Source organism: Thunnus albacares, chromosome 5 (assembly GCF_914725855.1).
Source record: "Thunnus albacares chromosome 5, fThuAlb1.1, whole genome shotgun sequence".
In the NCBI taxonomy this organism is placed as follows: domain Eukaryota; kingdom Metazoa; phylum Chordata; class Actinopteri; order Scombriformes; family Scombridae; genus Thunnus; species Thunnus albacares.
In genome coordinates this window covers 21,298,794-21,321,474 of record NC_058110.1, presented here as the reverse complement: position 1 = coordinate 21,321,474, position 22,681 = coordinate 21,298,794, and the positions used below count along the sequence as shown (strand labels likewise).

Genomic DNA, 22,681 nt, shown 5'->3' with positions numbered 1-22,681 from the left:
TTTTCTTACAATCGATAGGTACCTATATTCATCTTGGTGCCCGCAGGGAACATTTTGGTGCCAAGATTTGAAAAAATCTCCAGGGAACATTCACAATCCAGTTTTATACAGAGAAAGGACATTGTGTGGACATTTTGTTGACTCATAGCCATCAATAGACACAGAAAACAACCACCCACAACAGCCAAAACAGGCTTGCAAGGAGCAAGCCACGTCAACTGCTGAATTCAGGTCAGCTGTGATTGACTGGGCCAGTTTATTGATGGCTGGATAATAAAAGTGTTTACCGAAGCCATCATTCTGAGGGAGGGCAGCAAATCAAGAGCTCCCATCAATACAACCACACACACAGCCACAAACAATTGCACTTTGATGCCCATCTCCACGTATGTCACAGCAGGCATGCATGGTCTCAGGCTGCCTCCTACCAATTTACCCAAACCCAAATGATCTCCGACTGTTTGAAAGTTTCTTTATCTTTCCCTCTCTTCATCTTTCCCTCTCTTCTACATAAACACACAGAAACACAAATACACACAGAAATGCACAGACACATGGTTACTCACGCACACTGCCTCGTTACTTACTTCTACTAAGGAGTTGCAGGTTGCGGACCTCCTCTCTGACCTGAAGCTGGAGGACTTGTTGGAGGACCTCCTGCCTCAGCGTCTCCTGGACAATTCCCATCCTCTCCAGCTTCTCCCCGTTCAAACGCAGCAACGCCCGTCCTGCCAGGAGAAGCCACGAGTGGGTTAGATTTATCCATTAATTTAGCCCTCTTTGCATAGCATTAATATTACAAAGAAACCTCAGTAATATGATTTATTCTAGGTATATTTGCCATTTCAGTCAAACATATGGTAAAACTTGCTACAAAGCTCTTGCTCTCCAGAGAGGTATGTCGGACAATAAGCTCTGACTATGAGAGACCCCTCAAAAAATGCACACTGTTGATCATTTGTACTGACTTTATTAAAGAGTAACTGGTGGTCACAACATCCTTTTTTTCGCACCCTATATAACAGTGATGTAGCAACATTTGTTCTTATGATGTTTTTAATGTTTTTCCTCACAAAATTTAGTGTGGAGTTTAACAATGTTTCAGTCCTCAGACCTTCATCGGTTAAAATTCAGCAGCACCTGTATCATGTATATGTAAACATAGCCTGGGAAAAAACACCAATTAGAGGTTACAAGAGGGTGGTTTTTACCTGGCTATGTTTACATTTATCTGGTACTAGTGTTTGCTTGTATAGATTTTACCTGATAAAGGTCTGAGGACTGAAACATCTTTAATAAAGTGTGTAGGTTTTCAATGAATGAAGCCTTAGCTTGACGCTCTAATGATTCCCCTCATCCTTATCCACATCAAAAAATCCACAGGACTACTCAGTAAAGTTGAACTGTTCACTTCGACACAAAAAATAATTGCTACAGATCAATTGTCCATTTCCAAAGTTATCAAATTACTGAACCAAATTCAAGCGAGAAACGTTGATGAAAGAGAAAAAGAGAGGTCATAAAAATGTGTGGCTCCACTCTCCGCTTGCCTGACTGCCTCGAGATTACCAACCCTCGAGAGTATCAAAAGACAACTGATGGTGCGCAGTTGCTAGGAAGCAACCATCATAATCACCTATTCCCATAAATGAGATTTTATGCATTTTAAATTATCCATGCACATTTTAAGTGCAAGGATTCAATTAACTTGTTGCCTTATGTAAATATGAACTGTAAATACATCAGTCTGTAAATACTGTAAATATTCCTTTCAATTCCTTCTACATTAATGAACCATGTAAATTACTGCTGTTTTACATATGAACTTAAATTATTGCATGCTAATTAGTCAAAACTGCATTTAAGCTCCTACAAAGCGGGTTGTAATCAACAGTTAACCAGATGGTAAAATAATTTACTAGAGAGCTAATTTATCTATGAGCAGTCCAGTGTGAATGTGTCAAAACCACAAAACAGCAGAGTACGCTCCCTTTATTTGGCACCATATACTATATAGAGAATAAAATTATATTGAGATGTTAACCTAAAATACAGACACAGTTGTGCTCCAGATGGGATTCAACATCCTGGTGTCCTTAAAAAGTTATGTGCTACAGTATCAACAGACATCCCCATTAAATACTGATTCTGTCTGTGAGAGCTAGGTGCAGCCCTCTCCATACTCAAAACACAGCCCTTTGTGTGGAAGTGGGTTTCCTCCCAATCTTCACATGGATTTCACAGGGATAAGAGACTTAAAATAGCCATTTGGTTTGAATGTGAGAGCCTACATCTTGCCTATGTTGAGAGTGTGTTTTCAACTGTATGTGTGGCATTTTGTGTGCAAATATGCATGAGTGTATTTCTGTGTTAGCTCCTAGATTCACTGTCTAATTTATATCCATGCTGTAGCCTTCCAGTCAGTAGCAGTAAAGAGTCTGGCATGGTGAGGCTTACTAAAGCTGGCTGTTTTCTGGGGCTGAGTTTTACTACAGAGTTTGGCAGTTAACCCTGGGGACAGCCGCATTTAACATACCATTACCCACAGTAAACAGCTTTTACAACCAGGCTGCACTCAAACAAACACAGAGGCGACAAAAAAAACTTACACATACATGTATGTTGAAGCACACACACACACACACACTCACACACACACGCACGCACACACACACACGCACACACACACACACACACACACACGCACACACACACATACACACTACTACAGGTAGGGGAGCTATGTCCTTCACTGGTGCAGACAGAAGAGGAATCCATCATACCTGCAGCAGCTCTGTACGATGCCCAAATCATAATTAGACTCATTACTCATGCAGCTCACTCTCCATATCATTCCACCCATTCCTGTTTCCTTCCGTTGGACATCAGTACATCCTCTGTATCTGTGTCTTTCTCTCCATTTCTGTATCTGTGCATTATATACCAAGTTATGTACTTCATACACATAGTAAACAGTCTCTTTCTCTCTCTCTCTCACACACACACAGACTCAAAATGTAGATAATGGGATACAATTATTAAACCATGTTTGTTGTTCCACACATTTATCCACAGCAGCTAATAAGCATGTCTTTGGGAAGAGTGCAAGAGAAAAAAAGAAAGATGGAAACAGAACAGAAGGAAGGTAAAATAAAGGAGAATTATAGTACCATGTCCTCTGTCCCTTTCCTGAGCCCATGAAATATAAATATCCTTAATAGAGAGTTGGTAGTCATATTTCATAAGAAAGGCAGCAGGGTGAAAGATGGATTTTTATGTGCAATAGTATGGTAGACTGACCCTCAGTGAATAGGGGCCCATGGTAAGGCTAGGTGCTTCTGAAACCATCTGTAAAAGCAAATCTAAGAGGCTCTAAGCAAGCTGTAAAGTAATAATCGCCATGAAACCGCCTAAAACTAAAACTAAAACTAAAACTAAAACGAATACAATTACAATACCACAATACTCAAAACAAAAATGGTTTGGGGTGTTTCGTAATATCTGTTGTCCTTGTGAGTCTAACAATTCCATATTCTACGACTGAAACCTTTTTTTTTCACGGTTTATGTGGCCAGACTTATTGACAGTCTTCGCATGTTTGCAACTGTATGACTCATTTGACTCATCTGCTGACTGCTGCACTCTCACAAATCAAACCGCAGCTCTGTCTATTCCAATCTTTTCTTTTTTTTAACCACACCACTGCGCATATAGCTATATGTACCCTCTGGAGGTAAACTGAATTTTGGCCTGAAGAACACATTTGATGAGAGTATTGAACGTCTAGAAAATTCAGACAGACAACTAAACATTATGTCAGGAAGCAGAAATAATCATGATTTTTGTTTTCTCGTCCCCTTTACAACTCTTTGAGATATGATATATAGCTCCCACTGGAAATAGGAAAGCCAAACGAGGAAAGAACTGTCAGCCAGTCCTTGCCTTACAACCAGATGGGCTGAAACAATACAGACAATAGCTACATCTACTGTGGGCAAGGCTCCACTCCTCGAGAGACAAAGCCATGATAAACCAGTTAGCTTTCATAATGGTCTAATGGACATGTGTATGTGTGTATGCATGCGTGTGCACATGTGGTTTAAAGACAGATTATTTACCTCTCCTCAGAGTCCAGGTGCTTTCTGTTTCTAGCACATAGAGTGGAACAGTCCATTTTGTGTGAGCACAACTACCTCAGGGATACAACAACAATCATTTTCCATTCATTTTCCGCACAGTATCAGTTATTCTTTTACAATCACACACAGACACACACAGACACACACACACACACACACACACACACCACACACAGTTCTGTGCCTGCATACACGCAAACTTCACCAACCTCTTCAACTCATCTCCCCTGCAGCCCTCTTGTGTGTGCTTGCCAACAGCAGTACCAGTACCTCCTAGAAAAACCACTGCCCTTGGTCTCTGTGTGTGTGTGCACAAATGAGACAAAGCAGATGAATGGAGCTCGAATCAATTCCCCTCAGACAGACTTAATACAGCTCTTAATAATTGCCTGCAGACAGGGAAAGTAGCGCTGTCAAAGGGAGAAAAGAGACACAAAAACAAAGCTGTTTCAATAGAGATCGCTTCTCTCAATTTGGCTTCAAAATAAATTGCTTATTAACAATGTCGGTGGGCAAATGGGAAGCATTTCTGCCTTGGCTAGGACAATAATGACTCTTAAAACAGTCTCAAAAGCAATACAGGAGGGAAGGAGACTTCTTTATTAAAGAACAACCTTTAGATTAAATCTTTGATGGTTGACCAATTCAGTGCATATGTTCCCTGAAGGCTTACATACTATATTACATTTCTGTCAGCTTGCACAGTAGCATCAAGGTTAAGTATGTAGCTATTTGGCCATCAGTCACTTTTATTTCACTTTCAGCATATGTTCTAAACACTGTATGTTCTCTCTATATCTGCCCTATCTGCTATTTACACCTGGTATAAAACTGTGACCTGTATTGGGGTATTTTATCTGGATAAGGAAAATTTAATATAAATTCAAGGTGTACATTCATGCAACAGCAGCTGGAATGCAATCCAGGCTGCAAGACCACATCTGGAGGTGCTTTGTGATCAGATCTGAGTCTGTAAATGCAATCCACGTAGCTTGCAGTCATGAGAAAGTATCCGTACATGAGCTGAGGACAGCAGGTGACGGTTTATTGACTGTCTGACAGCTGAAGTCTTCGACCCTGCTGACCTACAGTGTGTTCGCAATTTCCTATAACAACGCAGGCAGAATGTAGATAGCAAAATAAAATGCATAAAATAAAAACACCTGGTGTGAATGCACACCACATGATCAGGTGTCATTATTCTGAGAACTAATCTAAATACAAATCAGATTATTAATATCAGGTCAAAACTGGGCTTCTGCCACTAAATCACTAACACAGCATGCCACGATTTTCACTGCCAAGCATTAAACTTTCACAGCCTGCCAATATTACATAAAATATAATCTGATCCATAGTTTATACTGTGCTGAAAGTCTACTGTGGTGGTGTAGGAAGTATTCAGAACCTTTTACTTAAGGAAAAGTAGTAAAAAAATACCTGCATCCAAAACATTACCTGTAAAATACTCATTATGCCAAATAGCTCATTTCAGAGTGTTATATTACTGTATGACAGGGTTATTAATACTGATGCATGAAGCTATAAGCAGGATGTATAACATGTTGAGATACATTAAACTACAGCACCTACAATATTCTTCAAAGAAGTGTAATGAATAGCAGTGCATTATAGTTAATCATGTATTTAGCATGCAAAGGGCTAATCTTATAAGTAATTAATAACTATTATCGTCATATTTCATACGCACCCTGACAGTATATTTCCTGTCAATCACAAGCACCTGATTGAATTAAACTGCTGTGCAGACTTCTGATTTTCTCACTGATTATCTAGTCAAGTCAAGTCAAGCATTTGGTGACAGCGGCAAGGAAAAACTCCTCTTTAACAGGAAGAAACCTCAATCAGAACTGAGCTCTAAGTGGGCGGCCATCTGCCTAAAAATTGTAATGGCTTAAAAAGTGATTTTGTTAACCTTTCTTTCTTAACCTGGTCTACTGATAATAATGATATTAGGGGAAAATGTAGGACAGAGAAATAAAAAACAGAGCTGATAAAATGAATAAATAATTACAAAAGATGATAGTATGAATCTTGATGCATAAATTAAATATAAATGCAAGAGACACTGAAGAACACTGGAGAACACTACACTGATCTCCTCAGGCAGCTTGCTCCGCTGTAATGGTGCCCTCACCGAGAGACTGAGAGAGAGACGCAGTTACTTTTGGGTCACTGAACTAAGATGATACAGACAGAGAATCCATTTCTCGACTGTTGGTCAGATCCAACATCCTTCTGTGTGTGAATCAGGCAGAGAATTCGTATGCAGAACATTTATGGATGTGATTCTTTGATATTGGCCATATGCGTCAACAACAAAAAGACATATTCACCCAACATTTGCACAAGAAAACACTGGCGCTCATAAACCAGACAAAATTAAATCCAGCTGGATATCAGCAAGTGAATACATAAGGATAATTGGATCTAAGCCTCTCTGTCTCCCTCTCTTTGTTTGAGAATACATAAATAAAAATCATCAGTTCAGAGCTTGTGTAATTATGCGGCGGTGGCGGCATTGTAAACCCAAAGCCAATGTGTATGTATGTGCCTGTGTGTGTATGCAAATGTAATTGAGTGGTGGCTGACCCTACTCAGCACAGAACAGCAATCTGTTCTCTGCAAAAGAGAAACTGCTCAACAGTCTGGTCTGTAAAGGCTGAGGATATGTGAGAATACATGTGTGTTTGCGTGAGTGTGTACACATTTGTACGCACCTGCTCATGTGTGTCTATTGGTTTGGTTTGTGTGTATATGCAATCACATGAGTTTGTGTGGGCAAGCTATCAAATAAATGCACATGTATCTCTGTGTGTGGCAGAGGGTGTTGTTTGAACTTGAAACACGATAACCCACCATTTTTCCCGCAGCTTTTCTTTTCTTCACTGAAAATAGGCTGCGCTCCTTTCGTTACCTCACATGAATGCCTTTTAAATCTCCTTTGGAGAGATTTGGGTGTAAACCTGTTTCCACTTGAAAAAGCTAAGCTGTGGAACCACAAACCTAAAAATAAAACTTGCGTGAGATTTGGTAAGCCTTTTATGGCATTGGTTTGCAATAACTTAGTCCACAGAAGCATCACTGCTGTGCTTATTAATGGGAGCAGAGGTCAGTGAACAAGGTCTGAAGATATCACCATCAAGAAACACCCTCTTCAAGACTTATTTGTCAGTTTTTCATCATTTCTGCACTATTTATAGTGGCAAAGATGCAAATTTGCTCTAATTACAACAAAGAAAGCCCAATCAGACACTTTTGTGTACATGCATCTTCATGTGTTGTGCACTGTACAGTACCTGTGATTGCATGATGGGAGAAGGCCTCTACATAGGTCAGGTAGTTGTGAGGACAGTGTTTTTTAAGCCACTTGCAGACGTCCTGCTGAGTCCACAGCACCACAGGTTTGGACAGACTGGACAGCGTTGGGCTGGTGTGGTACACAGTGAAGGCTTCACCCGGTCGCAACTGAAACACACAAGAAGCAGAGAAGTTTATATTAACTGATATAGCATGTGCACTGTATGTGCATTTAAAGAATTAGGAAGACAAAGCCATTGAGTGTATTTAAGGGTCCAAGCAGCGGCGTTCACTGCTGGAGCCCTGTTGTTCTTCCTCTTCATTTTTCTCTGCTAAAAGTGTTGGAGCAGCAAAGTCACCAAAATTGGCAGGTGGGTTGCAAATTCCACCCACTACTCAGGCACTTAAAATGATACTCATTGACCTCAAGGTGGCGCTGTAACAATCAAGTTTACATTTTTGCAATTATCTGGAAAATGGCTTGGCCTGGAGTCAAAATTATGCCATCATTTAAACCTCTCAATTCTTCTGCGTCTTTGCTCTGATGGTTTTCTGCTCAAAAAATGACAAATTTTGCAACTTTTTCTCAATTTTCTCAAAAACATTTTCAAGAACTCGTAAGAAACCGTAGGGCAATCATCCCAAAACTTAGTCAGGATCATCTACAGACTTTGTTGATCAACTACCAAATTTCTTTTTCTTCTTTGGATACTAAATATCACTGGTGTTCTCAGTGATATAAGTGTCTTACTGTAATTTATACTGTGAACATAACATTTTCTATTTCACCCAATTTCAGAACGCAGAATTGTAATCCCAACAATTAAATTGTTGTGAATTTTTAAAGTTTTGTGATGTCCCTCTCACTGCCTTTTGTGTGTGAGGTTGGTTTGGTTCCTGGCTCAGGAGCCCATGGGCTTGGTTGGAGAGGGCGTCAGGAAACTATCTGCACCTGGGCAGCTGTGGCTTCTTTGTTAACCTCTTTCTCTTGTCATCCTCCCAGGCCTGCACCAGCCAGATGGGTTAGGTTTTGTGTTTTGTTTGCACGCATCACACACACTTCATTCATCAAAGTTATTCACTCTCATTCACTTCAATGCAGTACTTTGTTGTACGCAGAAGTAAGTTAATGTTTTGTGTCAATTGCTGTCAGTGACACCTGTGCTCTCCTGATGGTCCAGTGGTTTAAACACATGCCTTGTTACTGGTTTGAATCCAGCCTAGCATCATGTAATCTTCATGAAAATATCACAAAACATTTCTTTGTTGATAACAATCATGTGATTAGTGTTTCAGCTATTTATCTGTAAATCTGTAATTTTGGTGAATATTTGAACTTCAGCTGCATTAAATCCCATAGACTTCCGTTGTATTCAACTTTGAGGTTGTGAAAACAAAAGATGGCTTGTTAACCAGCAAGTTGATAGTCCAGGGGTTAATCTTGTGACCATGACACAAAGATACAGGGTATGAAGCCCCAGTTGGACAGGTCCAACTTGCCAGCAATGTGTGTAATATGTTTTCAAGTGCTTATTAAGTCAAATGTTGCCTATCCTATCTTTGCTAAAAGTGTTTGTGCAGCAAAAACCGTAAGATCTGGAATCACCAAAAATTGGCAGGTGGGTTGCAAATTCCAGCCACTACTCAGGCACATATAAAGACACTCATTGACCTCAATGTAACACTGTAATAATCAGGTTTATGTTTTCGCAATTATCTTGAAAACAGCTTAGCCTAGAGTCAAAATTATTTCATCATTTTAATCTCTCAAGTCATCTGTATCTGGTCTTCTACTCCAAAAATGTCAAATTTTGTAATTTGTCGCAATCTGTTTGGGCCCTGATTATTGCTGCTTGCAGCTATATTTGCTTTTTAATTTTCTGAGGTGCAATACGACACAAGTTGGAACATTGCTTTTTTATTGCTTTTTAAAAAGATAATCACCTTGTAATCGCTCTGGCTTACTTAATTATGCAACATGCTGGATTCTCTCAGTAATGTGAAATTAGCTGGGATGATGCATTCTAACACCACAGTTTGCAACAAAATCCCTTCTGGTAGTCTGGTATATCACAAATCGAAATTGTGCAGAGTTCACATAAAGTCCTTTAATGGAAAGCAGCTTATTAAGGGTCTATACAGTATTGTGTAGCCTGCAGTATTGTATCTCTCACTTATCAGATTCTGTACGTTAAGCCAAAAATGTACATGTTTCCTTTAACCACTTAAGAGAAGGTTAGCCTGCTCTTATGCGCATATGAAATTATTAGCGAAAACAATGAAATGCATTTAAATTAGCTTGAATGTTACCCAAATTAACTGGGAACACAAGGTTTAAAAGCTTGCAGGCACTGAAGGGCAAACAGATGTTTTTCACCTTTCAACCCTAATTTAGAGAGAAGGATGCAAAGCCGCTATTTCCCCTGCATCACCATATTTTATATTTTCTCTCACATTATTCTAATTATGTACAGAGTGGCACTTTGCCCCTTTGTCAACAACATATCTTGATACAGTAATTACATTCCATATATTGTTTCTATCAGCATGGGCAACGACAGTGTGGTTGGTGGCTGGTATGGTTTGTTTCCGGGGGTAATTTTTCTGACAGCAGCACCTTCATTATGCAGTCAGCCCAGCATTAGTGTGACTCTGTCATCTTTATGTTTCTGTTACTTGAAAAGACATCTCTTCTCCTCGCATACTAAATTTTGCTCTCTCTCTCTTTTCTTTAAACACCTTTCTGTGACCCCTGAAAGTTGAGACAGCCGGCTTTTCTTTGTGTGTCACGGCCATATTATTATGGACATTAATAAAGTCACAACCAGTTCATATGGACAGAAAAGCACAACCATCTCCCTTGTCCCCTCAGCTCCCTTTCTCTTGTGTGACTTACTCTCATATCTAATCCATTCATTCATGCTCTGACTGAGCCAACTCTACAACAAAGGCTTTGGCTGATTTTCAACAGAAAAACACAGAACTGCTGCCAAACGTTCCACTCCATAACTGACTGCATTTAATGGGATTATGTATGCTGAAATGTCATACATACAAATGCAACTTGCATGCACTCTTATAGCTTAACATACAATGTTCTCCCTGCCACTTATTAGTTAATGACACAAAGACCAACTCGCAGAACACCTTCACATTTCAATATACTGTATAAAAGACACAGGTTCATAACTATTTACATCTTTGCCAGCTGCTGTAATGAGATCTCCTCCTGTCAATTTAAGCACCAATCAGCCCTATCAAGTTCTGGCTGGTCCACTTGCTAAGTGTGTTCTGCTTTGTAGGCCTTAATTGAAAACAACTCCGTTTCTCCGCTCCAGTGTGTTTGCTCGTTTCCTAATTACACACATACTTCTACCCCGACTCAATGGGGCGCTGAAGCCATTTTAATAACCCAAATTTACTGCTCACCCCATCATTAATTGAGATTGAGTGGGGGAAGGTGTGGAAATGCTTGCTCTTCTGCATGATTAAGTGTGGACAAGAGAGGGTAAAAATGCTCCCTCATCTTTGGATGGACATTACTTCTGCCTGCAGTGAAGCTGCAAGCCTGCTGATTTAGCCCCTATCATCTTTACAATCCTCATATTGACATAGTCAAGTAAATATTGGAGTGAGTGGGGGCTGCAAGTGCCTGGACAATCATTAAGTATGGTAAATTTAACACAGCAAATAGATCTTTAAATCAAGTGAAAGGCAACAGAACCTGCTGTTTGCTCTCTGAGGGCCAACCAGAAAGGTCGTAATCTTCTCACCTGGAGGGATTCACAGAAAAAAATAGAGGGATTTTCTTTTACTTGTGAGGGGATGTGAGTTTATTTTGAGTGAGTTTACAGTATTTTTGGCTGCACAGTCCAAGTTAAACAGATGCCAGTTAACTGTAGGTCATCTCACTTTCAATTATTGTTTCTATGATATATTTCCTTAAAATATGACTTTTTAATATATGATGATAGATAGGTCAAGGTAACAGGATAGAATAGCAGTGTGGGTGTTATGAGTGGTGATAAGAGTAAGGGTATGTTATTTTTTTGTTTTTCAGTGCTTATTAATAATACTTTAATTATTAATTATTATCACTTTAATAAGGGATACATAACATTTTTTACATGGAACTGCAGAGGATTGTGTTACATAAAAAAGGATGATTGGCAAAATTATGTTAAAATGATGTGATTGTACACAGTAATGGGCAGCACACACCAAAAACACACACCAGCAACATTGTGCATCATCCAAAGCTGACACTTCTCAACGTGGATGTGCCTCAACTGGCCAGAAAAGCAGTAGTTTTATCATAACCCCTCCCTGGATCAACACATCTATTGTGTAGTACTGTGACTACTTCTTTCGTGTGTAGTGTGTGTGTGTGTGCGTCAATTGACATGTGTGCTGCCTATGTGACTCTTCCTATGTGTGTTGCACTTACCAGTGAAGAGGAGAGCAAGAGCAGATTTCCCTGCTGGCTCGAAAACCCATAACGTTGATACATAAATCAACACTATCAAATAGTCCAGTTAAAGATTCAGATGGCAGGTTCATAATAATCCAGGGACCTATTTATGAGAAAATAAAGTTTAATAAATAGTGTATATATGCTTCCAAAAGGATGACCCAACAAACTGTAATAACTTATCTTTAATAGTGGCTTCACTACAGGGGCACTTCATCATCACAGAACAAATAAAATGTCCTTGAGACCCACTGAGGGATCATTTTACAGGTTTTCATAGTACCCACAACAAATCTTGTGAACAGATATAGATCTTTGTGTATGAATGCCAGTCGTATTGATTAATTATTGAATCTTTCGTGTCTCACATTTATTTAATGGTACAGTGTACGTCATGAAAAATTGAGTAAACTACAAAGAAGATAAAGAAAAATGACAGACTGATAGGCAGGGTAGAACGGTAGAACAAAGACAGACAAAGAAAGACAAAAAGAAAGAGAAGGCATCATGAGGGGGAGTGGGGTACTCTACGTGAGTAATGGCCTTCATCATCAAGAAGCAGACAGAAGGGAAATGGAATGATAGCTCCCCATCACCCCTCCTTCTTTCTTTTTCCTCTCTAACTCCTCTTGCGCCGTTTTTACGGCCATCCATCAGAGTGTATCTCCTCTGGCCAGTTCCCTGTCGTCCCTGTTCACCCTTTACTAGCTCTCCCACTCCTCCCAAGACCTACTTCTGTCCAGCGGGAGGAGCTCCCTCATTCATTACGTACAGGAGAAGAGGGGAGGAGATGGAGCTGAGGGGAAGTGGAGGCATATAGGCAAAGTGGAAGCTGTATATGGAGCGGAAGTCTAATGAGAGATGGAAGATAGAGAAGAGGATTAGAAAGTGGGGGAAGGTGCATGCATTAATATGTTGCAATCAGCACCAAAAAGGCTGGGACAGTGAGCCAAAGTCAGCTGCGTTTAACTGTTCAATCCTTACAAACTGGATTTAAAATCAAACAGTGAGAAGAAGCAAACACTTTGAAAAAACAAATGAGAAAGCAGGAACACAGACAATTACCTTTAAATGAAAAGGGTGACATTTAGAAAAATATTCGCTTTCTTGCAGAGAGCAAGAAACATGAGAAGACCAATATCACTTTTATATCTGTAGCCTACGTTAAAAATGAAGCTACAGGCAGCAGCCTGGTAGCTTTGCTCAGCTTAGCGTGAAGATTGAAGGCTGGAAACGAGGAAACAGCTAGCCTGGCTCTGTCCAAAGGTAACAAAATTTGCACCTGCATCTCTAAAGCTCTTGTTCTTGTTAATGAAGACCTCATTACAACTTCTCATTGCGCCTGGCCAAGAAATAGTCTGGCACATTACCTTACAACCTTATAAACCCATTAACTGTCGTTTTTACACTTAACTTTTTTGTGAGTGAGTGTTAATTTGTATAGCTTTAAAGGTGCTAGTAGGAGGATTTTGTTTGCCAACTTCTGACAGGCTAACTGTCTCCCCCTTTTTCCCTCTTTATGGTAGGCTAACCTAGCTAGCTGCATACAGATATGACAGTGGAATCAATTTTCTCATCTACCTCTTAGCAAGCAAGCAAATACTGTATATTTCCCAACATTTAAAAATATCCTGGGAGGTACAAGGTGAATGAAAAGTCAAATACGGGCTGCAAGTGTAGATCACACATCAATGCAAGTGTTAATTAATATTAATGGCAATCCACACAAATACCCTTGATGAATTGCGGTGGCTAAAAATTTTAGGTGTCACTATGTATTCAACAAAGACATGCTCTGTCTGAATTATTCTCCGTCTTCCTGTTTCCTTACATAGCTCTCCCTTCCTACTCCACATACTGTGACTTTTCTCTGCACTTCTCTATTGATCATTCTGTTTGTATCCTCGAACAGCTTATTTGTCCTTCCCTGCTTACTTTGTTCTATCATGTCCCTCACCCCCCCCCCACACACCCCACACACACGCTCCTCATAAATTTTATCCTCTGCCTGCCTGCCACCCTCCCTCCCTCCCTGTCCTCCCTTTCTCTTGTTTCCTCCTTTCTTCTGCCTTGACTTCTGAGTACTGAACTGCTTTCTGTCCATTTTAGTGCCTGTGTTACTGTGTGTGTGTGTGTGCATGTGTGTGCATGCCCTGTCTCTCACTGTAGCTGAATCAGGGATTAGCCCAAAGTCAGGGGAGCGTGAGGAATCCTTAAAATTCACTCTTTGTGACCACCTCTTCTCCGATGCCTCCCTCTGTCTTTGCCCATCCAGACCCTGCCTCAGATTGATCAATGTCGCTACGCCAATTAGCAGTCAAAATCTGAATGTGTGTGTGTGTGTGTGTGTGTGTGTGTTTGCCTGTGTATTTGACTGAGTGAATCAATGCTTTATTGTATGCTCATCATGTACTGTAGCTCACACCTGCCTTTCCCTCTCTGCTCTGCATCTTCTCTTGCTGTCACTTCATCTCTCCACAGGATACTAAACACTCCTCCTCTATTTTCCCTGTATGCTCTCCTGTCTGACCTAACAACTATCTCTTTCTATCTCCTCACTTACTGTACCAATCTATCTCTTTCTCTGCTGTCATTATAAAATCAGATCGTCAATCTGTCTCTCCAATCCCAAAGACCCTGACAGATCTTGACACATGATCTGTCATATCTCCCTCATACCTCTCTCTCCAACTTCTCATTTCATCTTACCCTTCATTCCTCTCCTCCCAGTCGCTCCAAATCCTCCCCTTTGTCCCTGGCAGTTTCTATTGCATCATTTAGCGCCCTTGTGTCTCTCGCTGCTCAGTCTAGCCTGGCACATACTGTATGTGTGTTTGAGTGCGTTTGTGATTCTCAAAATGTTTATATGTGAGAATTTGGGACTGTCTACTCGACTGTTCCTGCGCAAGTGAGTATATGTGTGTGTGTGTGTGTGTGTGTGTGTGTGTGTGTGAGTGAACTGTCAACATCCATTAGCTTCGTACAACTCTGCCTTTGGTTGTCCTCAGGACTTGGAGTGTGTAAATGTCTGGTGAGCGGGCTCTCAGTGGGAGGACAAAGGGCCAGATGGGATTTTCACAAAGCTCTCTATTTAGTATGAGTCAAACATGTGTCTCGGACAAAGCAACACATCACTGAGTGGCAGGACAAGGACAATGCAGGCTAAAACATTTCTGCCCCAGTGCCCTGCAGCTCTCATATTTTTCTCTTTCCACTGTGTCTTTTAAATCTCCAGCGTTCACTGCATCATCACTACACCAGCCACCAGCAGCAACCAAGATAATGCCTCCAGCATTGTCTGATCTGGTGCCCCTATTGGCAGGATAACAACAAAATGGGTTGTTTGTCAGTGCATTACAAAATGACCCAAAAAGGATTCATATAAACGTTTTCTGATGTGCCATCTCTATGAAGTTTGGTTAAGTTTAAGGAAATAAAACTTCTTGGTTAAGGTTAGATTGTGGTCATGGTTACAAGAAACAAACTGTTGCAAGGAGTCATGATGCCAACCTCCTCTGGTGGCAAAGTTAGACACTTTGTGTGCCTAACCATCCAGCTGACTTCCTCCCTGAGTTTTCTTTTGCATAAAAATATCATGCTACTTCCACCTTTGCTTCTGAGAGAGGACAATCATTATTTGCATGACAAGAGGTTGCTTATCAGGAAAACATAAGCTGATTTGAACTTTTGAACAATCAATGCGGTAGTTTTTCTGGTGAAATACTATAGCATCAACTGCCCACACTGAATGGCATTGAGAAGAACTGGCCAAACTCAGCAAAACTTATATAAAAACATAGTATAAAAAGTAAATCACTTAGGTTATAGTGTTCAAATTAAAGGGCCAAACATACAGCATTGTAACAAGACTAAGAATCTACAGCTGACGGCTTTGTGAGGCTGTATTTAGGCACACATGCTAACAACGATGTTCAGGAGGTATGTTTACTATGTTCACTATCTTACTTTAGCATGTTATTATGCTCACATTTTCTAATTAGCACTACACAGGAAGTACAACTCATTGGAATTTCATTTGTTTTGCTGGTACTTGATCATAAAACAAAGTATTGGACAATTAATTGACCTAAGTGATTATAAGTGGGGCATCAATGTGTGTACTAAATATCATGGCGATCTAGTTAACAGTTGTTAAGACATTTCACTAAAAGCCCAAAATGTCAATCTCTGGGGAATATAAATGTCTGTACAATGTGCTAATCCATTAAATAGTCTGGACCAAAGTGGTGTACCAACTGACAGACAGACCAACATTGCAATCATGAATGCAGCCTGCAATATACCATGCATATGTTGACATCTAATGTGTAAAAGCAGATTACAGCTCAGTATTTGGGTACACAATGACAATATAAACTGTACTCATAGGATACTACACATTGTATGCATGATGGTGAATATGACGGAGCAGTGGCACAGAGCTGACACTGGGATGTTGATGTCACCACAGTAGTGCCCGTTTAGTGGAGTTTGACACTATTTTAATGGCGTTGTTCGACTAGCATTACCAAAGCAGACAAGCAGTACAATCACAACAACAGTAACTAATGCTGGATTCCATGTACTAATCTAATTGGTGGCCAAATAATGAGCTCGACTGGAGACAACCACCCTAACAATCTAAGGTGTATTTCCTGGCATAGAGTGGTCAAGGTTTGAAGGTTTTGTGTAGTATACTTGTGTGGTTTCTCTCCGTTGGTCGACTGCTTTGTGTTGGTGTCAGCTGAGAAGGTCAGCCACTGTGTTCTGTAATGAGGAAGGAAAAATAATCACATACTGGTCTATCTCATTCGCCCGCCCAACATGGCAAATTGGTGAATAAGGGCCTTACTTTCTGCAACAAGCTTGGTCCTGATATAGTAAAAAGAGGGCACAGTGGCTGCTGTTACTGCCTAAATTGTGTCTCTGTTATTCCACCTATTCCCCAGTCTCATCTAAAGGTTCACCCACAAGCTGTGTGTCAGACAGCAAAATGAGCCATCCACAAACCCCTCCCTTTGCCCCATCTGGCTATCCAAACAACAGCCAATGCAAGGATGGCACAGAAGGTGTGCAAAATACACAATGACTCATTATTTGGAAAAATCCTATTAGTAGATAGGTCTGCTTACAGGTTCACCTGCAGCAATGTAACACAAATGAGTATATAACTCTGTTTTAACAAATCATTTAAGCTGCCACATTATTTTACCTGTATAAATGAATTTGTTTTAAGTACACCTTCTGGTGCAGCAATAAGTCTTATTCTGTCTTGTTTCAAGACACTCACTTTCATTTCCAGAAATGTACTGAAAATGGACCACTACACAGGGAACAAATGGTATTATTTCATCTTGTTGGTATTTTCTCTCCTTTTTCAAGTAAAACCAATGTTATATGCTAAATATTGCATTGTGAATGAGAAAACATATACAGTGTACTTGGAATAGATACATTTGCATCCATTTATGTGTACCTACTTGGTCAGTAGGGCTGCAACTGACAACTATTCTCATTATGGATTAATCTGCTGATTATTTTCTCAATTAATAGATTAGTTGTTTGGTCTATAAGGTGACAAAAAATAGCAAAAAATGGCCATCACATTTTCCTAGAATCCAAGATGACATCCTTAAATGTCTGGTTTTGTCCAATCGACAGTAATATCTCAAAATATTCAATTTATAATGATATAAAAATAGAGATAAGCAGCAAATCATCAAAATGATGATGCTGAAACCAGGACATGTTTGACATTTTTGCTTGAATAGTTGCTGATTAATTTTCTGTCGATCGACTAATGGACTAATTGTTTCAAATTTGCAAATAAATGCTTTGATGCTGGGAGCATCTTTGGTGAGCCAGGTTTGTGCATGCATGAACACCAGTCTAAGATTTCTCTTCTCCCTCGCTGCTGTCGCTATTTCGTGTCTCCCCTGACTGTCTGGTCTGCATCAACATATTTGTGTGTGTGTGCCCCTCGCAGGATGGGAGTTTCTGAAGTGTATAATGTGTTATATTAGCTTTGTTAAACAGATAAGAAAGATTCCCCAGGTCCCACCTTATATACAGAAGCTGTGCTGTGTTTCACTTTACTGGCTCCCTCATTAGAGCTGATGTGTGCACAACCAGTGTAATGGAGAATAATCTAATCATTACTCCTGAGAGAACTGGACGCAAAAACACCAATCCACACAGCTCTCACACACAAACACACACACACACACACACAGGCACGTGCACGCCCATATACACAGGTGCTTAAAATTACAGATGCACAAATGGGCACTGAAGAAACGTGTGAATGCACAGACACACACAAACACATCAGAGAGAGCTGGACTGCTCTCTCATTTGTTGAATAATGCATAAAGAGGCTTGTTGCCACAAGGAAATGATAAGCCTTACTTCTCATGGTATAGAGGAGGTTTAATTATCCAGTCTGTGTAATCACATGGAAACAGCTTCCCACTCGTCTTTTATTAAGCCTTTTATAGCTATTATAGCTGAGGGGCCACTCTTATGAATTATTGAACACTCCTGCAGTGCATATGTACATCTTAAAGCCTCATAGTTGCAAACTTTCTTAAAGGCAGCAGGGAGACTAAACAAATGACCTCCACTGGGCTATCCGCTCTCTTTCATGTGAGAAGCAGGAGCCAGAAAAGGAGGCTGTTGTGTCATGTGCTATTTTAGGTCAAACACAGGCGGAATGCCTTAAAATAGACTTTTTTTTCCTCTATGTTTTGCCTCTCTCTGGTGCTGCACAGATGGGTTTCCATTTTGCACAAGAGCAATGTGTGAAAGTAAATGATGCTCTGGCTCCTATGCTTACATTATACGGCTGAGACATTGGGCCACCCGGCAGACTGCCTGCATTCCTCACCGAGAGCAATCAGCACTGAAATGACTTTCATATCCTCTGTGTGTATACCAGTCAGTTCTGTTAAAGCTGATGCTGAGCTTTGGGGAGAAACACATCTCAGAACTAAATGAGAATTTTAGACATATAAGATATAGGGCATAATAGTATTTGATGTATATTTCTGTCTTAGAAAGCACACTTTCTATGCAGTATGCGCTCCCTTGTACGAACAAGCACCGTTACATCACAAGCAGTGAGGTAACAGCTCTTGTACCTCTCCCCTGTTACATAACCAATTTCTCTCTGGTGGCATCTACCAAAAGCTCAGGTGAGACCAGACACCGTTATGTACAAGATAAATCAATTAGACTTCCTGCTACCGCTGAGATTTGACAGTTAGAGAAGTAGCACTGGCGCTGTTGGACTAATGTGCTCTCTTGTCTTTCTGATGAGAACAGTTTATCTGCCCCAGTGTACATACGGCTTTTCCCCCTGTGTCAGGACAGCTTCATGTACCACTCTCTCTCTCATACAGCTAGAGAGGTTGCTTTGAATATAACGTTTATGAGCTACCAGTGAATTCACGCAGGACGATATTAAATTACAAAGCTCCCCTCAAGGGAAATAATGTTTTCTTAACTAAGCTACCTAGACAAAAAGTGTTCAAACTACTTCATTAAAATATTTGACTGTGATGTAATTTCATACAAAATAAGAGAAGTGAACCATAATATTAATTATAAATTCTGTTATAACATAAAACAATTTTGAATGAGTTATGTTGTAGTTGAAATAACAAGCCAGGTGATCACTATGCCCACATAGCTGCTTGGCATAAATCTTTGTTTTATCGTTACCTGTAATGACTAATTTAGATGGCTGAAGCCTCATATTAGCCTCAGATAAACTTTGGAATACACATTTGCACAGAACGAGGACTTTGGACTATGTCTCACATCACTTACAATAAAATCGTGCTTTTACTATAAGTGGGAATAGGAAGGGATCTCTTAATGGCCAGTATGAACATGAGGAATAATTACAGTAATCAAAACCTCTTTCAGTGTTCATATGGGAACCTGACAGTTATGTAAAGACACATTTGTGAGGCTATCCTTTAATGATTCATCTAGCACCCTTTGCCTTGAGCTGCATAATCTCTAGACACATGGAAAATGTTTGATTGCTTTGAATGGTTCTAAAAAGTTGATTTGTTGATAAGAAAAAAATATATGAAGGCAAAAGTTCAAAATAAAGGCAAATTATGCCTTAAACTATAACAAAAATAGTTATAAAAAAGTAAACACTATCCCAATGTGGAACTGGCTGCATTCACCCCAACCTATAGTGTAAAATGTGATTATTCTTAAAATCCCTTTTTTTAGACTTTGGCAAAAATAAGCCATATTTTCTTTTCCTATGCTGCTATGATTGCCCAGTGGCTGGAATTTATTCCTTTTCAAGAACCCAAAATCAGTGACAGATTATGCACAAAGCATTTCACAGCAGATTGCTTCACCAGTGAAACCAAGGATGGCCCAGAAGAGGATGCCTCAGAAGCTTTCTGTTTGTTATGGTCCAAATTGTTCAGTACTGAGCAGAACCCTCCTTGGCTGAAACAAGTTATTTCAGGGCTAAATTTTGTGGGCAAAAACGCATTTTGAAATTTATTTACATGCAGTGAAAACATTCCTCCACACGGCTGTCTTTATACCTGGATGCCCTCTGTGCCGGGCTGCTGCAGCAGTTTGACTGTGCGTGTGTGTGCTGTCTTCTGGCCGCGGCCGTCGTGCCAGGTCAGGTTGCTGCCTCCGGCGCGACGTGGCAGCTGGTAGCTCAGTTCCTCAGCAGACACCGTGTGCTCCAGGGAGGCACGGCAAAAACTGAAGCTGGACGCCGCTGAGAGGACAGAAAACAAGAGCGGGAGGAGAGAAAAACAGAATGAGATAAGCAGAGGGAGAACACAGATAAGTGCTCACTTTGTTTTGTCTTTGTTTAAGGGGTTTGCATACACATTGTCTATGAACCGAGCAACAGGAACACCAAAAAAAACAACTACAAAATAAATGATTGATAATCCTCTAAGAGCTTAACAGGCTGCATTCACTCCAGATTACACGCTCTGAGTACTGACTCTCATACAGCTACAAACAGATGGCTGTTTGGTGATGGTGGTGGGCAGCAGAGCTACTCCAATGTGATCTCCAATTATGCTGAGTGCATATTCACAGAGGCAGTGCATAATATTTTGGAATTGTGTCTCTCTTGCTAGATTAGTCCTTGATTATTTAAATCCTACATCATGAATATTTGATGTTTTTTTTTTCTTCACTATCTCTGTCTATCCTTCCCTCCTTTCCTCTCAGGACTGAGTGTTAGCTGCGAGACAATGCCAGTGAAGCAGACAAGTTGTCAATACAGGGTCAGAGTGCAGTTCTGGCGCCACGGGGCGTCATCTGCAGTTTACATCGAGTTGAACAAGCTACTGTACTGCGGTTGCTCATCTGTGGCAGTGGATTTATTTTCACAGGGACAAAAACAGTCATTGCTCCCTTTACCTAGGCACTAATCCATTAGTAATGTGAATGATAAAAGAGAATACGACTGCACATCAGCCAGACAACAGAAAGAAGACAGTGGGGGGAAAAGCTCAAGGGAGTGTGTGAGAGACACACCTGGTTATTGTTGGCTTTCGGTAGTTTCCTGATTTTTTTTAAACATCATGCAAACAAGGAGAAGAGAAACCTGAAATTTGGTATGTCAAGGATACATGTAACCAGGTTTCTTACAGTTAAAGTAACACTATGGTGGAGGAGGAATAGTAGGAAAGATAATTGCACACTGTAGTACAGCATTATACACCACTAATACACTTTAAATATACCTCCATTGGTTCAAAACTATGGTGGAGGAGAAATAAGATGATTAAATGAAGGGTTAATGTAATGTATGTACTGCGTGTATGTACGTAATGCTCAAATTTCCTACATTAACCTCCCTGAAGTCCCTGGTTTCGTGTGTGCATGTACTGTAAACCTAGTCATTGAGACAGAGACAGAATTGCTGATGAAAGAGCTAAAAGTGGAACAAGGCATAATAAATGTTGCATTCATTACTTTTTAATATGAAAAAAGTCTCTTTACAGCAGAACAATGTCAGAACATTCTGAGAGAAAAGCCTCATTTCATCTCCCACGAATAACTTCTTAATTTCTTTTCCTCCCTCCTCAGACTCCTTGGGGACCATATGTAAAAAAAAAAATAATAAAGGAGAGATTGGATTAATTTGAACAAAGTATGTTAAGTTATGTAAGGACTTTACAATGTGTTCATCCATTTATGTATTTATTATATATCTTTCTTAAAGTGATTTTTGCCTTATCCTTCCATTTCCTCTTATGAAAAACGAGAGCTGAATAAGCAGATGTACGCTGTCAAAAAATGAATGAAAGCAAAAAACAAACAAAAAACCAAGTCAAACGAGAGGACTCAACAAGAACTTTTTCTCAACCCAGAAGTCTGTTCAAGTGTGTTCACACAGCCATGATAAAGGAATGAAAAAAGGGTTGGGATGAAAAAGAAAAAAGGCCTGTCAGGAATCACTGATGTGTAACCTTTTGTGCCTCTCTTCCTTCTTATATCGCTTTCTCTCTCTGCTCTTGTCTTGCACTTCACTCCTGCTTTCCTGCTTTCTATATGTTGCTACTTCTGTACCTTCTTATACAGCAGCATCTTCCTTGTTTCCCCTCAGTGCTTCTCTCTGTCTCTTTCTAGCTGGCAGGTTTTTGGGGTCGTTGGGACAAACCAAGCCTAGCCCTGATGTAATTACTGCCAGTCAGACTGAGGGGGAGGAGACAGGAGGAAGGAACTTGGGAAGCTAAGCGCC

The 22,681-nt window shown here is 40.2% G+C and overlaps 1 protein-coding gene across 2 annotated transcripts in view; it reads right to left on the bottom strand.

Moving 5' to 3' along the window:
- Nucleotides 1-22,681, bottom strand: part of samd10b (sterile alpha motif domain containing 10b) — a 54,218-nt gene that overhangs the window by 8,484 nt on the left and 23,053 nt on the right. For both annotated transcript variants that reach the window (XM_044350615.1, XM_044350614.1), the window contains exons 2-4: nucleotides 20,511-20,695; nucleotides 7,460-7,628; nucleotides 588-728 (exon numbers count right to left, since the gene is read on the bottom strand). In XM_044350615.1, the coding sequence (XP_044206550.1) occupies nucleotides 588-728; nucleotides 7,460-7,628; nucleotides 20,511-20,695 (495 nt within the window). The remainder of the gene's footprint in view (nucleotides 1-587; nucleotides 729-7,459; nucleotides 7,629-20,510; nucleotides 20,696-22,681) is intronic.